The sequence below is a fragment of the Galeopterus variegatus genome, unplaced genomic scaffold, assembly GCF_000696425.1.
Source record: "Galeopterus variegatus unplaced genomic scaffold, G_variegatus-3.0.2 Scaffold1000, whole genome shotgun sequence".
Taxonomy (NCBI): domain Eukaryota; kingdom Metazoa; phylum Chordata; class Mammalia; order Dermoptera; family Cynocephalidae; genus Galeopterus; species Galeopterus variegatus.
Window position 1 is genome coordinate 384,678 of NW_007727111.1, and position 17,846 is coordinate 402,523.

General features: G+C 40.6%; 1 protein-coding gene across 1 annotated transcript in view; it reads left to right on the forward strand.

Moving 5' to 3' along the window:
* Nucleotides 1-813: 813 nt before the first annotated feature.
* CMYA5 (cardiomyopathy associated 5) overlaps nucleotides 814-17,846 on the forward strand; it is a gene marked incomplete at its 3' end in the record, with an annotated part of 74,535 nt that continues 57,502 nt past the window's right edge. The window contains exon 1 of the mRNA XM_008574152.1: nucleotides 814-1,018. Coding sequence (XP_008572374.1) covers nucleotides 870-1,018 — 149 coding nt within the window. The remainder of the gene's footprint in view (nucleotides 1,019-17,846) is intronic.

Here is a 17,846-nt window from a genome sequence, read left to right on the forward strand (position 1 = left end):
TGGGGTAGGCATCAAGGGGTTTTAAGCACCTGCTTGACATTATCCAAGGAATTTGGGCTGAATTTCATTCAAAACGTAGCTTTTTACTAATGTGGGGAAAGCTGTGCCTCCTCAAGTTTTAAGATTAGTGGAGATAAAGTTTCCTGCCTGAACGATCAGGGGCCACCGAGGAAGAGAATACATAATCTATTGACTTGCATATATAAAGGGAGTCAATACTGCACGATGGTTCAGACTGGACTTTTGCATAGCTTTGTTTCTCATTGGGTCTGTCTGCTAACAATGGGACCTTGAGCAAGCTATCCAAGCTCTTCTGAGTCTCAGTTTCCTTATCTTGGAGACGGGTACTGCAGTAAAAGCTACTACTGTGAGAGAATAATGAAAGTTAGGTCCTTAAGCAGAGTGCTCGATACTATTAAGTGCTCTGCTCAGGAAGGATAGTTATTGTTCGGTCGGGATACAAGGTCCTTCAAGTAACTCAGCTGGAAACAAAACCTACCAAGCTCACTCTGGAGGAAAGAGAGGTGGGGTTGGGTGCCTTTCCTTTTTGGAAACCCATGGTGCAGCCGGAGCCGGCGCCCCTTAAAGTGGTGATCTCCAGTTGCCCAAAAGGCCCGCCAGGGATCTGCCAAAACGGGGGCGGGGGAGGGGGAGGTTGGCCGAAGCGCGGGGAAGAGGAGACGCTGAACCCGGGCCCCAGAGGCTCGGTGGCGAAACTTTTTGACGCCTTCTATTTAAAGTCGCGGGGCTCGCCCGGCCCCCGCGCCGGGAACCCGAGCCGCCCCGCCGGGCAGGGGCCAGAGGCGCAGTCAGAGGGAGAACACCAGGCGCGGCGAGGGCGGCTCCGGCTCCGGCCCGGGAGAGGCGCGATGGCGAGCGGCGACAGCAACCACGCCGCCGAGAGCTTCCTCGGCTCCGACGGGGACGAGGACGCTGTCCGGGGCCTGGAGACCGACGAGGAGTCGGAGGGCGAGGAGGACGAGACGGCGGCGGAGTCGGAGGAGGAGCCGGACGCCAGGTAGAGTGAGCCTCCCCCCGGCCGCAGCCGAGCGCACGGCCCAGGCCCCGCAAGGCTGCCTCCTTTTGAGGCAGCACGCCGCGCCCTCTCCTGCTTCTCTTTAACCTCTAGAGTTCGGGGAAACCTCGAGCTAAGCGCCTGCTGTCTGGCGCGCTGCCTTTTTAGAGAACTTGAAGGTGAAGGTGTTCGCTGTCGGTTGGAGTGACAGGCCCGCCTGCAGCAAAGTTCACTATCCCTCCCCCGGGCGCCCATCTCCTTGTGACTTGCTGCTCTTGCTTATTCCTGGGGATTTACTTAAGGTCCTGCCTAACTGCAGAAATGTGCTGGACTGCTTACAGCTGACGCAAAGAGCAAGAGCAGTCTTGAAAGCCTGAAGTAGAGGGGGTGGGGGTGGGGGCGGAGGCGGAGGCAGAGAGGGTCGCTCTGGTAGCTTCAGATGAACGGCGCTGTCCTGGGTGCCTAGCACTGGGCTATAGGTTGCTATAAGGGAACTTTATTTATTTTGGTACAAAGGCCCAAAAATTATTTGGAGAAAAGAAGCATGAGTTTCAGTAACCCCTGTTCTTGAAATCCTGCTTCTTTTTTAATAGTCCCAAATATCAACGTTTCAGTGAATGTGAATGTTATTAAGTAATATTGTATAAAAAGATGGGTCTCCTTCCGCTTTGATCTCCCCTCCCCCGCTTCCTTAATGTATGCCCTAAGATGAGAATAGTGGAAATCCTCTCCTTTCTCTATGGATTTGTTTCTACTTTCACTTGTTCTTGTTGAGCATGGGTGTTTTTATTTTGCCTGAGTGCGTGTCAGTCGGTAGATCTGGGCTCTTCCTAAATCTGTTCATATCGACAGAGAGGCTTCTGCGGTGGCAGATGCCTACTATTTCAGAATGTCCATCTTACCACAGTTAGAAGTGCTGCCCAGCCAAAGCCAACAGAGCTGAAGCTGAACAAGTAGCCTACAGAGTAGCACTGATTAGGTCAAATCATCAGGCAGAGAAGTCTTGAATCAGTTACATGTTTACCAGCAACTATCAAATGGGAAGGAAGCAGGACAGCCTCTGCCCTCAAGGACTTTGTGGAAAAAGTTAGGGAGAAATATGGGGAGGATGAGACGATGTGCTATAGGGTGAAGGGGAGGACTGACCATGGGCACTGTGGAAGGTCAGAAGAGAGAGTATAGAGCTGGGACTTCCTTGAAGTAATGGGTATGAGCTGGGCCTTACAAAAGGGGGGGGAGATGCATAAAGGAAGAGCAGAGGAGAAGGCACCCAGGGGAAATGGAACAGGGAGTAGCAGACCTGTGATTCTGGGGCGGTATTGAGAAGTAGAAGTCTCAACCCCAGCCATTGTAATCTTTTTCCCTTAGTGGTGTCTGGGATCCTCATATCCTTGCCCAACCAACATTGCACCCAAGAGAATCTAAAATCTCATTTGCACTAAAATGTAAGCAGCTGACAATTCAAAGCACCACTTTGGGGTTGCATTGCCCTTTGTCAAAGGTCGAGACCATCAGGTAAAGATAATATTTATCTGAAGTAAACTTCAGCCTGCTCTGACTATAGACGGCAAGGTAAGACACCAGGGAAGGAGGTCAGAATGAATAGAGTGGAGGGAAACATGAGAGAATAAGGGAGGGAGTGATGGAGGCCTTGAAAAACCATCAGATTTTTAATTTGATGACATGGGTAACAAGGAGTCAGTAAAACTTCTGAACAGGAGCTAGGATAACAGACTGGTGTTATTAGAAAATTAGTCTGGTGAGCAGATTGGGAAGTTGGGTTTTGAGAAGGGTTGGGTCAGGGAGGCAGTAACCGAAAGAGAGGAGATATCTAGGGCTTGGACCTTGATGGGGCAGTAGGAAAAGAGATGGTACCTGTAGCTAGGTATAGGGAGAGGTCAGTGGGGAGGGACTCCTGGGAAACTGGGAGTCTCCGAACACTTCTACCTCAGATTGTGGTCAGGAATCAAGCCACTTTGTTGTACATGAGTTTCCAAATATGGCTTGAAGTTCTATTTTCTTCTGAGACTAGAGGTGAGAACTTGGCATATTCTCTAATGGATGGAAGGTGAGAATGACATCTCATCATTCTTCACCCCTTCCTCTTGGCTCTTCCAAGAAAGTTTTACAATTAAAAGAGGGCTTGCTCACTCTGTGCCAGGCATGGTGCTAAGTGTTTACATAGGTTGTCTCATTTTAAACCTTGCCATCAACATTATTAGATGATTATTCTGTTACATACTGATGAGGAAACTGAGGCTTCATATAATTACGGAGGGTATAAGGCAAGAAAATGTAAGAACCAAGGTGTGAACCTTTAGACTTTTACCACCTCCAGTCTTTTAAGGAGACCCTTCCTTACTACAGGTGAAATTGGGATGGGTCCAATCTAGTTCCTACTTTGAAAGTTTATTAGAGGAAAAAGAAAGACTGCATCTCTTTGAATAGTAGTGGGAGTTTTTCCCCTTCTTGAATGGAAAAGTTATCTCTACATTTTCTCAGAGGTCAGAACCATTCTCAGAAGCTGCGTTACAAACTAATTTTGTGGTTTTCTTTTAATTGAGAGGCACATAAAAGTGAAAAATGATAGCCTAAGTAATAATAACAGAATGATTGATTATTGCATTCTACTTGATATAACATTATTAAGCCATTATCAAAATGAAGATTCTAACAATACAGAAAATGCTTATATTGAATTTGAAAAAAAATTTCATAGTACAATTTAAAATGATCTCAACTATAAAATAAAAGATGTATTGGAAAAGGCTTGAAAGGTTAATAAAGGTTAAGTTAAGGTTAACTTAATAAAGGTTAACTTTAAAGTTAAAAAAAGTTAATAGGGTTGTCTCTGAGTGATGGGGTAATGGTTGATTAAAATTTTTTCTTTATACTTACCTTTGTTTTTCAGCTTTTATATGATGAGTATTAGTGCATTGTATTATAAGAAAAAACCTATTAAAAATTCAAAAGACAGAGAATAATTTGCTTGTAAACTTTTCTTTACCCTTTCAGGTATAACATATAGAATTTTCTCTAGATACCTTTCTGAATTGAGGAAAAAATTGTAAAAATGCTTTCATCGTGTGGGAAAGCTCATCATTTACACACACTAATACTTATACTGGATGAGAGAACTACCCTTTTGATATGTCATTTAGTGATATGAATACGGTATGTAACATATGTTTGTATATGTATATACATGTATGTGTATATATAACATATATGTGTATATACATGCATACATACATATGAATTCTATTAGCTGTTTGATCACAGGCAAATTCTATCCTATTGGAGCCCAGTTTTTTCATCTGTAAATTGATAGTAATAATTCCTAATTCATAAATTGCAGTAAGGATTAAATAAACTATATGAATGTGTGTAAGAGTGCTTGACTCTTAGTAGGTTTCCAGTAAGTTTTGGTTTCTTATATTCCTTCAGGTGACTCATTATCGGCAGCAAAGCTCTATCTTCTGCCCACCATTCATCAATGAGGGGAGAATGATGGTCTTGGTTTTAAATATGAGTAACGATCCTATTCCACTTTGGCTTACCTGTATTCATTCATTCTCTAAACATTCATGAAGTGCCTACTATTTGCCATGGACTGTGAAAGGTGCTGAGGATGCAAAAATTACTAAGAATTCATCACTGTCCTCAAGGTGTTCACATACTAGATGGAGAATCGTAAAAACATAATTATGTCGTTAACTGTTAGTAGAAATTTAGAGAAAAGGTCTACATGAAGCACCTCAAAGTAGGAAGAAAGTCTTAGGATCCACACTACTTAGAAGGGTTGGAGAAGGCTTCACCATTGGAGTATGGTTTTGAATCATAATGAAGTACTCCAGAGGGCTTGTAGTTTGTGCATATCAAAAAAAGATTTTTGTGTTGCTAAACCTTCATAGAAGATCATTTGTAAAAGGCAGATCTATAAAACCCACAGGATTTTAGAGCTGGGAGAGGCTTTAGAATTATTTATTTCTAACCAGTCCTTTTACAGATTCAGAAACTGTGTCAGGGGACATTTGCTTAAAGTCACAAAACTTTTTAGTGGTAGAATTAGGACTAGAAACCAGGCATCTGGACTACAATCTAATATTCATTAATTTGTTTATTCAACAGATATTTATTGAATTCCTATGATGTGTCAGGTACTTCCAAGGCAGAAGTGGGTACAGTGTGAACCAAATGAGCAAAGTTTCTGCCATTCTGAAACTGACATTCCAGTTTGGGGAGACAAATAAATAAAAAGAAATATATAATATGTCAGGGGACAAGGAGTTATACAAGGACAAATACTGTAGAATAAAGGGATATGCTGTTTTGGATAGGGTGATGAAGGAAGTCTCTCAAAAAGTGACACTTGAGCAGAGACTGAAAAAATGAGTGTTCTAGGCAAAGGGAAGAGCAGGTGCAAGGGCACTGAGGCAGGAATGTGTGGCTTGTTTGAGGAACACAAGAAGGTCAGGTTGCTGAAGAAAAGTGAGCAAAGGAGAGAGTGGTCAGGGGTGAGTCTCAGACAGTTGAGTTGAAGATCATGTAGGGCTTTCTAGGCCATAGTGAGGACTTGGAATCTTATTCTGAGTGAAATAGGAAGCCATGTTCTGTTTACCATACCACTCAGGATTAAAAACAAAAAGAAAAACGTGGTGATTGAAGTATTTCTTTAAATAATAAGCACTTGGAGGCTGGCCAGTTAGCTCAGTTGATTAGAGCTTAGTGTTACAACACCACGGTCAAGTGTTCATATCCCTATACTGGCCAGCTTCCAAAATATAAATGATTCATTAAATAAATAACAAGCTCCTATATATTCATATTTTCATTCAGCTAATATTTGTTAAACAGGTACTATGTGCCAAATATCGCTAAATGTTTCAAACTCATACTCTCCCATATGGAGAGAGGTATGTAAATAGACACTTGTTACTTTTGTATTTTTCTTTTCTTTTTGTTTTTTTTTAGACCTCAAAGCCTAAAATATTTATTTATTTATAATTGTAACATAGTTACAATATCTGTGGGGTGCAGAGTTGAATATCAATACCTGTGTGCAATATACGATGCTCAAATCAGGATAATTAGTATTTTTCATGGCCCTTTACCAATTCCTCCTTTATGCCCTTCCCTTCTCCCTTTCCCACCTCAATTCTGCTCTCTCCTTTTGAAAGTTCAGTGTATGATTGTGATTGTTGTATCTTTCTTTCTTTTTATTTATTTGTTTATTTTTTAGTTCCCACTTGTGAGTGAAGCCATGCAGTATTTCTCTTTCTGTGTCTGGCTTATTTCACTTAACATAATTTACTCTAAGTTCATCCACGTAGCTGCGAATGGCAGTATTTCATTCATTTTTATGGAAGAGTAGTATTCTATTGTGTAAATATACCACATTATATTTACTTATACTTCCTTATCCAGTCGTCCAATGATGGACATTTAAGTTGGTTCCAACTCTTGGCTATTGTAAATAGAGCTGTGACATACATGGGAGTACAGGTATCTCTTCAACATCATGATTTCCATTCCGTTGGTTACATACGAGCAGTAGAATTGATGGACCAGATGGCAGTTCTATCTGTAGTTGTTTGAGGAACCTCCATACTGTTTTCCATAATGGCTGCACCAAGTTACAATCCCACCAACAGTGTAGAAGGGTTCCCCTTTCTCCGCATTCTCGCCAGCATTTGTTATTCTCTGTCTTTCTGATAATAGCTAGTCCAACTGGGGTGAGATGATTTCTCAATGTGGTTTTGATTTGCATTTCCCTGATGCTGAGTGATGTTGAGCATTTTTTCATGTGTCTGTTGGCCATTTGTATATCTTCCTTTGAGAAGTGCCTATTCAGCTCCTTTGCTCATTTTTCAATCTTGTTATTTGTTTTTTCACTGTTGAGTTGTTTGAGTTCCTTGTATATTCTGTATATTAATCCTTTGTTGGATACATAGTTTGCAAATGTTTTCTCCCAGTCTGTAGATTATCTTTTAGATCTGTTAATTGTTTCTTTCACTGTGCAGAAACTTTTTAGATTGACATAATCCCATTTGTTTGTTTTTCCTTTCATTGCCTGTGACTTCTGTATTTTTCTGACTGTAAACTATTGAAGCCCAACTCTTTTAGCCTTTCCCACAAATTACTTAGAAACTTTTCAGCATTTTTGTCTTGGATCACTCTCTGTTGGCCAATTTAAATTCTCTCTTTAAGCACAGATTTTTGCCACAGAAGTACCCAAACTTAAAAATCACCTTCAACTGTGGCTTAGCCAGTGCCTGTATAAAATAGGTCTGTCTAAGTTGATAGAATTAAAATTATTAGTGACATTCACATTTAACTAAATGTTGTAGGAAACAACATTTTGGAAGGTGAAGGGAGTTTGCAAATGGTTTTTGTTATCAGTATGGAGCACTCTGTTTCCATATATCTATTTATATGGTATCTCCCACTGATGTGCTTACCTAGGTGTTTTGACAAGGGTGTTATTTGAGCCAGCCCTCTTCTGAGGTCAGTGGAAAGAGCTGAGGATAGGAGGGGTGACTGCTCAAGATGCCAGAGGGAGGAGAGAGGATAATACAGAGGCATTTGGAGCCAGAAATTGAAGAGCTATTTAAGGATTAGCTACATGGATATCACATGCCCTTGGTAAGACTTTGACTCCACATAGAGAAATATAGCAGTTGGAATTATTATTCTTTTTCTTTAAAACAGCAACCTACTAAATTGTAGGACATATTGACTAATATAATTTTACAAAAAAAGAAAAGTGTCTGGCTTTTTATAAAAAAAGAAAAGTCACATATTCTGAACACATAATGAATGCCTTGGCTTCATTCAAACATTATTGTATAACTGAATTTCCTTTCCTACCAAGAAAACTTAGGGAATCAGATACAAGAGACTAGATGTGGTTTTACATGAAAATAATTTTTAGTTTAGTCCACCATTATCCAATAGAAATGTAATGCAAGCCACATATGTAATTTTTTGTTTGTTTGGTGGCTGGCTGCTAAGGCGGTCTAAACCTTTGAGGTTGCAAATAAATTAAATAAATAAATAAATAAATAAATAAATAAATAAATAAACAAACCTTTGAACTTGGTGTTATCAGCACCATACTCTAACCAAGTGAGCTAACTGGCCAGCCCTCACATGTGTAATTTAAAATTTACTAGTAGTTACATTAAAAAAGTGAAAAGAGACAAGTGACATTAATTTTAATAATATATTTTATTTAACCCAATATCCAAAGTATTATCATTTCAGAATGCAATCAGTGTTAACATTATGAAGCTACTTTACATTATTTTGTACTAAGACTTTGAAATTTGATGAGTATTTTACTCTGACAACACATCTCAAGTCACCCTACCTAACCACATTTCAAGTGCTCCATACCAAATGTGGCTAGTGGCTACCATATTGGACAACACAGGACTGATAATACCTAGAAATCTGTTAGCTTTTTTGGAATCCATAGAACTGCCCCGTTGGTAATGAATTCTATATGCCAGGCTCTATGCTAGATACCAAGGACATAAAAACGACTAGATGGCGTAGTTGGTTCTCTCAAGGAGCTCACAGTCTGGCGAGGGAAAGAAGTTAACTCTAACATAATGTCATAAGCATTACACTCAGGGTATTAACAAGGGAAGAGGGAAGAGACATTCTTCCTAAAATGAGATTTAGAAAGGTTTTGTAGAGTAACACTGTAGCTGAGCAGGATAGGTATTCCAGGCGCTATATGTGGTTAGATATTCCTTTAGTGCCTTTTCCCAGCTCTTGTGCTGCTGCTAATTGCTGCCCTTTCTAAGCTTTCTTTTTATCATCCAGAATCACTCAGGATTTTCCAGGGTTGAGAATATTTGTTGATTGAGTAAGTGAATGGTGTGAGTAAATGAATAAGTGAGTGAATGAATGTCAAGTCATCCAGATTTTTTCAAGAAGGGAGTTTAGTTGGGATGTTGAACCTGATAGATCAGGTAGGACTTCATTAGTGGTTGGCCATTCATTTACTGGGGATTGACAATGCCCAGTGACTGTGGAAATACAGTAGCTTGAAGGGAACAGTGATAAGTACTGATGGGTTGTTCAATTAAAATATCTGTAGTCATCATTCCCACCTTCTGTGACCTGTTGGAAAGCTGCCCCTAGACTGACCCTTGAGCCGAATCGTAGATAGAAGGTTGACAGTAGGCTTTGCTTTTTTCCCAGAGAAAAGTCCACTATTAAGGCAACCAGAGTAGATTCAGTTCCAAAATTCCACATCCTAATCTGATAAAATCCAAGATATGTGGTAGGGTTAATTGATGCTACTATTAAATCTACCAAACTCTAAATGCTCAAAGCCCTCTCATGGGGCTGTTACTATGTTTTCTTTATTTGGGTATGCTTCTATTTAAGAGAAATCCACATGTTGAACAGAACACTGGTATATACCATAAATATATACAATTTTTATTGGTCAATTTAAAAATTTAAAAAAAAAGAAATTTACATTCACCACGAATTTCCTCTGAATAGCTGATTTTACTAGGGCACTTAAAATTGTTGATTTGTAAGTAAAATTAATTTCCTCCATTTTCAGAAATGTATCTACTATACGAAAAGAGGCTCTTTTATTCAACAATTATATATTGAGGGCCTACTGTGTTCCAGGCATTGTAAACATTGTGAGGAAAACAGGTAAAGTTCCCGATCTTCAAAGTTTGGCCTCTGGGGAGTGCAGACATTAAACAAATAATCTACCACATAATTAGCTGAAATAAATGCTCTTGGTAAACTGAACTGGTCCTGGGGAGCTGAGGTAGGGGTCTGCTAGGACCCTGGTTCTTCAAGTCCCAGTCCCTGAAGCCTCCTTGTTCACTCCTTTGGGAGTTTTCTGTCATTCCCTCTTGCTAGTCCTTCTCCATTTGCCTACAGCAAAATGTTTCACTGTCCTGTGGTGGGAGTCTGGCAGGAGAGCCTGGCTGCTGGTGACACTAATCCTAGAAGGTACCTTAGATGTCATTTCTCTGGCCTTCTTATGTTTCTAATGAATGAACAGAGGCCCAGAGAAAGAAAGGAAACCAATACTCAAAGAACATCTAGCGTATTTCAAGCACTGCCACTTGTTAGTTTGAGTAATTTTTTGCAATAACTCTATGATATAGGCATTGTTTCCATCATCATTTTATGGAGGACAAAATGGAGGCTTAGCAATATTGAGTAAGTTACTTAATTTCAGACAGCTAGTAAGCATCCTAGCTATGATTCTAACCCTAGTCTAAGGACAGAGTCAGTCTGGAACACTCATGAGTTCAGTGCGCAAGACTATGTATAAATATATACCACAATCTGTTCTTTATTAGCCAATTTCTTTTTCATTTGAGAATATAATTACTATTTTTAAATAATTATTTTAATTTACATCAAAATTAAAAAGCAAAAGCATAAAAACCCAGAAAATTTACAGAGTAGCTAATCCTGCCCAGCACCTTAGCTATATTAAGTTTCCTAACTAGTGGTAAGGAGAGTAGGTCTTGTGTTTAAAAATAGACATTAGGCAATCTAGTGTGATTGCACTGTCATAAGGTCAAAGATAGTAGCACCAAAATAACTTTCTTACATGCTATATGGAATCATGTGATAAATGTTTAATAGGTGTTTATCATAATATGTATAAAATTCAGATCCTATGTTTAAAAGACAGAATTTATATTAGCTTTGGGGTAGTGAACTTTGAAGTTTTTATATCTAATATTTATTTTCCAAGAGGGAAGAGGAGAAGAGTGTGAGACAATAGTCTTTGGGTCTTCTTAGTGTTTTGGGATCCCCAAGAAGGGCTTTAATAAATTCCCTCTTCATTCAGCACCATTTTGGGCACAAACCAGGTTCTAGTGCATTAAAAAACACCTGATAGGATTGAAAAGTGGGTTATCATTGTGGCTCTGCCACTTACTAGCTGTGTGACTTGGGGCAAAATCTGCTATTCAGGTCTCAGCGCAATTGCCAGCTTCTTAAAGGGGCTTTCCTCAGCCACCCTGCCTAATGGGCTTAGTTCACTCCCTTCATGTCTTTCACTATTGCGTTATCCACTATTTCACATTGCTCTTCATAGCACCTATCACTATCTGAAACTGTACTTTTTGGTTTATTTATTGTTTGTCACCTCTAGAGTATAAGCTCATTGAGGGCAGGGTCTTGTTTCTATTCTCTGCTGTATTGCCAGCTGCTAGAACACTGTGTCTGGTACACTGTAGGTGCTTAAGAAATGGTTGTTGAATGTATAAGTGGTTGGATTTCACCAAAACATTTCATCCCCAGAATCTCAGCTCCTTCTCTCTGATTAACACCACTCATATTATCAGCCTCCTAACAAACCATCTTGTTCTTAGGTGCTAAAATAATAAAGAATGTGGGGAGGAGTGAGGACTGAGAAGTGGTCATTGAACTTGGCAAAATGCAAGTCCATAGGGGAAGATTAATAACTTACAGAAATGGGCCGGCCCCGTGGCTCCACTCGGGAGAGTGCGGCGCTGGTAGCGCTGAGGCCACAGGTTCGGATCCTATATAGGGATGGCCAGTGTGCTCACTGGCTGAGCGTGGTGCAGACGACACTGTGCCGAGGGTTGCCATCCCCTTACTGGTCAAAAGAAAAAAACTTACAGAAACGTGAACACTTCTGAGAGGGTTTATAGTTTAGACCTATCAGCATCTATTTTAGATTGTATTCACTTTCGAACAGATCCCTTCCAATACAAAATATGCGATACTCTCCTGGGAGAGAGGACACTAGAAAAGGGAAAGTGGATGCTTAGAAGAGGGGTGAGAGGGCACCAAGGCAGGCTGGACACTGCACTTGTGCCTCCGTCTGTCCTGCTGACAGGAGCAAGCTGAGGAGATCACCTAGGAAGAAGCTGCAGAAAACAACTTGCTGCAAACCTTGGGCCTCAGGTCCCTGATAACTCTGGAAGGGAGTGACATTATTGTTTCCCCTTGCAGAATCCAGCATACAAAATGGGAGAGAGAGCATATACAAAGTTAGCAGTGTTGACATACAAATTAAAAAAGCCCGATAACCAAACATGTAGCTAAATTGGCTGATAAAATTAGGGCCCCTCTTCATTTAATATCATAGTGGAGTCCCTGGACACCAACCTAAGTTGGCAGAGAGATGCAGGGTAATATAGCCTCTGTGGTTTCAGGACCAAGGCAGAGAGGACTGCTGGCATCAGAAAATCAGGGCCTTGTCATCTGAATCACTTACTAGAATCACTGGCCTACTTTATTTATGAGGAAAATGGCAAGAAAGGCAACTTCTTAGATTTTTCTTTCTGTTTCTTTCTGCTCCAGTTCATACTTGCTGTTCAACTTGCAAAAGTTTCCACTTGTCAATCCCATGTTTCCTTAGACTGAGTCTGCGTAACAGTTCAAAATCATGAATTCAGAAACTCAGGCTTTAGTGACAACACTGCCACTGTTCAGGTTTCAGTTTGCCAGTAAACCCTAATGTAAGTTATTTTCTCTAGGTGAGAGGCGCTGCCTTGTGTTCCAGAGTCTTCATCAGTTAGGGTTCTGAGTTGTAATAGAAGATAACTGTGATAAGTTTAAGCAGAAGATGACTTAGTAGCTCATAGAATTATGGGAAGGGTGGAAAACTAAGCTTTAAATAGCCAGGAACAACCAACCCCTCAAACCATGCCCCCAAACTGGTCTGATGAATTGTTATAATTCAATTATAAAAAGACAACCCAATTTAAAAATGGGCAAAAGATCAGAATAGACAGTTCTCCAAATATACAAATGTCCAATAAGCACGTGAAAAGATGCTCAACATCATTAGCTATCAGAGAAATACAAATTAAAAGAGCAAGAAGATATCACTTTACACCTTCTAGGATGGCATAATTAGAAAGACGGATAGTAACAATTGTTGGTGAGGATGCAGAAAAATCAGAATCCCCATACAGTGCTGGTGGGAACATAAAATGGTGCCGCCACTCTAGATAGCAGTCTGACAGTTAAACAGAGTTACCACTACGACCCGGCAATTCCACTCCTAGGTATAGACCCAAGAGAAATAAACGTGTATATTCACGTAAAAACTTGTATATGGGGCCAGCCCGGTGGCGCACTGGATAGAGCGCCGCTTGGGAAGCGCGGCGGCGCTCCCGCCCGAGGGTTCGGATCCCACATACAGACCGGTTCCCGCTCACTGGCTGAGCGAGGCGCGGGAGCAACACCGAGGGTTGCGATCCCGTTGCCGGTCCCCGGTCCGGTACGGGGGCAACACTGAGGGTTGCGATCCGTTGCCGGACACGGAAAAAGACAAAAGACAAAAACAAAAAAACAAAAAAAAAAACTTGTATATGTATGTTCATGGTATGTTCATGGCAGCATTATTCATAATAACCAAAAAATGGAAACAGCTCAAATGTCCAGTATCTGTTGAATTGATAAAGAAAATGTGGTATATTCGTACAGTGGAATATTATTTGACCATAAAAAGGAATGAAATACTGATACATGCTACAACATGGAAGAACCTGGAAAACATCATGCTAAGTGAAAGAAGCCAGACACAAAGCACCACATATTGTATGATTCCATTTATATAAAATGTCCAGAATAGGCAAATCTATAGGGAAAGAAAGGAGATTAGTGGTTTCCTAGAGCTGGGAAGGAGACGTGGAGGGAGTTGGGGGATGATGCTTAAGGGATGTGGAGTTTCTTTTTGGGGTGATGAAAATGTTCTAAAATTGATTGTGGTGATGGTTGCACAACTCTATGAATGTACTACAAACCATTGAGTTGTACACTAAGTGCATGAATTGTATGGCATGTGCATTACATGAATTGTATAGCATGCTCAATAAAGCATTTTTTTTAAAAAAAACTTGTCTGGTGAAGAAACTGTTGCCATTTCTGTTGGGCACTGGATGTCACAATTTGTATTGTTGCCACTTCCATACCAGCATCCCAGTATTGCAGCAATGGTCACCTCTGCTACTGCCAGAGACAATGAGGAGATCTGCCTCTATTTCATGCATCAGTAGCTCTCCAGTCAGTCTGGAATGGGTGTGAAGGTAATCACTGGGAGAGCATCTAGCACTGTCAGTTCTGTCTCCCAGCACCCTCGAGGTGGGAAATTCACCAGATGGGAGGAGAGATCAGTCGCTAGGCTGTCAGAAAAGATGCCAGGTGTCTACTGGATCAGCATGGGGCACTGGGCTAGGCTTCCTTCAGGTTTTGTTACCCAATCTTCAGATCTTGTAACACATGATGCGGTTGATTTTGCTTTTTCTATGGATGTACAACATTTTATTTGAACAATAGAACAAGTAAACTAGTTAATATTTTCCTAAGAAGTTTAATTGTAAATATAACAGAGCAGTGAACAAATACAACTAATGAGGTCGAAGTATTTTTTTTCCCAATACATATCAGCTGAATCTGAGTATTCAGTGTTTATTCTAGCAGGGACTTCCCATCTTACAATAAAAACAAAGTCTTTCACTTTGGCCTCAAGGTGGTTTGTCTTACACACCTTGGTATCTCTGCTTTGGGGTTTCAAAGCTCTATTGAAATTTCTTACTGTGTTTGCTATTATCAGAAAGTTAATTCCTTTAAGCCCTTTAGTCTATATACCCATGAAAATCCCCCTTTGGAGAACTGTGCTTCACTTCACAGGGTGGTCCACTCCGTGAACCTCAAATTGTGACAAATTCTCTTCTCTGGTAACGTGGAAATGGAGACAGATTCTGTTTAGTTGGCTTCAGAAGAGAGGGGTTTGGGGGACAGGTCTGAAGTTTTCGGAGATCTATTCAACTTTATTTTGATCTTTTCAGTAATATTTTGTGATAGTATTGGTTTTTATGTTTGAATATTGTTAAATAGTTAATTTTTCTATTAGTCAAAAAAAAAGATTCTAAATGTACATCTGTAAACTAAGAAGGGGTAAAGAAGAACATTAGCTAAAATTGCTGAGATGGTGTCCAGAAAAAAAAAAAAAGAAAGAAAGAAAGAAAGAAAAAACCCAGATATTTAATGCTAAATAACTATCTGTCAAGGCAGGATGCCCAGAGTGTAGAAGGTGGGTGGGGAGGTGACCCCAAATACAGGAAAAGGGTGGGACCCCACCATAGGTCTGATCACACACCAGTGTTTCTAAACCTTAAAACAGCCCACCCAGAACAGAGCACCCAAAGGAATGCCTCTGGCTCAGAATTCTGTGATCGCACTCTTGTCTAAGGGTCTAAAAGCTGTTTGAACCGATCCTATCGCCCTGGGGAGGCTCCATCCTTCATCAAAGCAAGTCATGCCAACAACCAGAGGTAATGTTGTATTGCTTTTCCTACCCTTTTCTTCCCATTCTCTGGAATATAGATTAGAAGAGGGAAAAGCAATAAAATACATTTTCAGAAAGCCAGGAGACTCTGCCTTTATTCTTGATTTTTCTGATAGTCTCCTTGAGTAATAATTTTCTGTTACAAAGAAAAACTGTGAACTCCAACACAATTCTGTAGACTATGGTGCTGATGGTACCACCATCTGGAGATAGCTATGTTGAGAGAGAGAGAGACAGAGAGACAGAGAGAGAGAGAGAGAGAAATACTTGCAGAGAGAAGCAGAGATCAGAGCCACAATGTGCCTACGAGGCCTGGACACACTTCCAGCCCTCACATTCTATGAGAATTCTCTATTTCCTTAAAATAAATCTCCTCTATTTAAGCTAGCTTAAAGGAATTTGTTCCTTACCACCAAAATGCCTTCACCTCTTCTTAACATTTCTAACAGCTTTTAAAAATTTCTCCTACAGACTTTGGCTCCACATGTGTCCTTCCTCAAGGCTAGCCAAAAAAGCCCCCTAAAAGTAGGGTCATGCCCTACATGTCCAGAAATACTTTGCTGTTTTCTCACAATCAGAAATCTTTTGTACATCAATAGCCCCAATAGTGAAACCCAAAGCTACTATTAGTCTTTAATCATCACAACATGCCACCAGAAAAAATTCTAAAACCTGCTTCAGATCTGAAAGAACCCACATGCATCCCCACTGCAAATATTTTAAACTCTGTTGAACACAGAGGTAGACCTGAAGAGAGGTCTGTAATGACCTAACACCAATTTTCGCATATACCATCCAGGTGCTGGTGGCGAGAAGGTTTTGATGCATCTCGGATTGACCTCAAGAATCAGAGTCCCAGACTTTGAGTCTGTCCTAGAGTTGTTAAAGGCTGAGCCCTGGCGATTCTCCCAAATATACCACTAAGAGCCGCTTGACCTCTTTTAGCACAGACTCTGAAACATGTAGGTACTGCTATGTGCCTCACAGGCACACTTGGGGACAGATGAGTATATGAGTGCATAAGGAGATCACATGTTCCTAGCACAGAGTGGGGCATGGGTGAATGTCACTTTCCTCTGCCCTCCCTTCTGTATGATCTACCAGTACACCTGACTTGAGCAGTTCCATCTCTAGCACTGCTGTTCCCCAGCTACCGCTCCTCACCCTGAACCCTTAGTTGAGGCACACTCCCATATGCACGAATAACTCCTCTTGATTTTTGTTATTTTAATATTAAATGAAAACCAGGAATAAACTCCAGCCTGGACTGAACTTATCTCACTAGTGTCTTTTCTCTAATATCCTTAGTTTTGGTTTTCAGAAAATGTTAAAGCTTTCTTGTTAGTGTTTGAGTACATTTTAGGATCATATTAAAATATACTTGTCCTAAAGCCCCGCTGCAATCATTGTCAGCTTTGAACCAGAATGGGGTGAGGGGTGATGTACCAGTAGCCGGGTAATGTACAATTCGAATGTCTCTCTCAGCATAATTTTAGGAATGGTTCTGGCACTAATGAGGATTTCATTTTACATTTGTATTTGTTTAGAGACTGTAATTTTTCTTTGGAAGATATAATACACACTCATAGGTGTTGACTGAATGAATGAATAATAAATGAGTGATACAGGGAAGAATAATTAGAAAATGCATCAATTTTGCTTAATTACACTTTCCAGAGGTAATCATTGTTAAAGAGGTGCCTTCTGCCAATTATTATAAGCTTATCGATACATTAAAGTGGGTTTGTAGATATCCAAAGTTTGGGCTTCAAAAGGTTAACTCAACATTGGACAGGAAAAGGAAGACAACAAACCTATGGAACATTTGTTATTTACCAAGTATTGTATTAGGTATTTTACACATATTTCGATCTAGCTGCCTTATGAAGCAGATATTAGTCTCCCTTTTTAAATGATGATGACCTCCAAGCTCAGGAAAAGAAAGGGCAGTGATGGGACCAGGCTCACAGTGTCTCAGTCTGTTCATGTTGCTGTAACAAAATACCAATCTAGCTGCCTTATGAAGCAGATATTAGTCTCCCTTTTTAAATGATGATGACCTCCAAGCTCAGGAAAAGAAGGGGCAGTGATGGGACCAGGCTCACAGTGTCTCAGTCTGTTCATGTTGCTGTAACAAAATACCTGAGACTTGGTATTTATAAACAACAGAAATTTATTTCTCATGGTTCTGGAGGCTGGAAGTCCAAGATCAAGGCGCTGCAGATTTGGCGTCTGGTGAGGGTTTGTGCGTTCTTGCTGAGTCTTCACGTGGCAGAAGGGGCAAAAGGACTTGGGTGCTCTGTTCACTCTCCTTTGTAAGGTTGCTAATCCCATTCATGAGGCTGCCATCCCTACGACTGAATCACTTCCTATGCATCCCACTTCTTAAGACCATCACATTTGTTGTCCATCATCAGATGAGTGGATTTGGAAACTGTGGTATATCTACACAATGGACTACTACTCAGCTATTAAAAAGAATGAAATACTGCCATTTGCAAC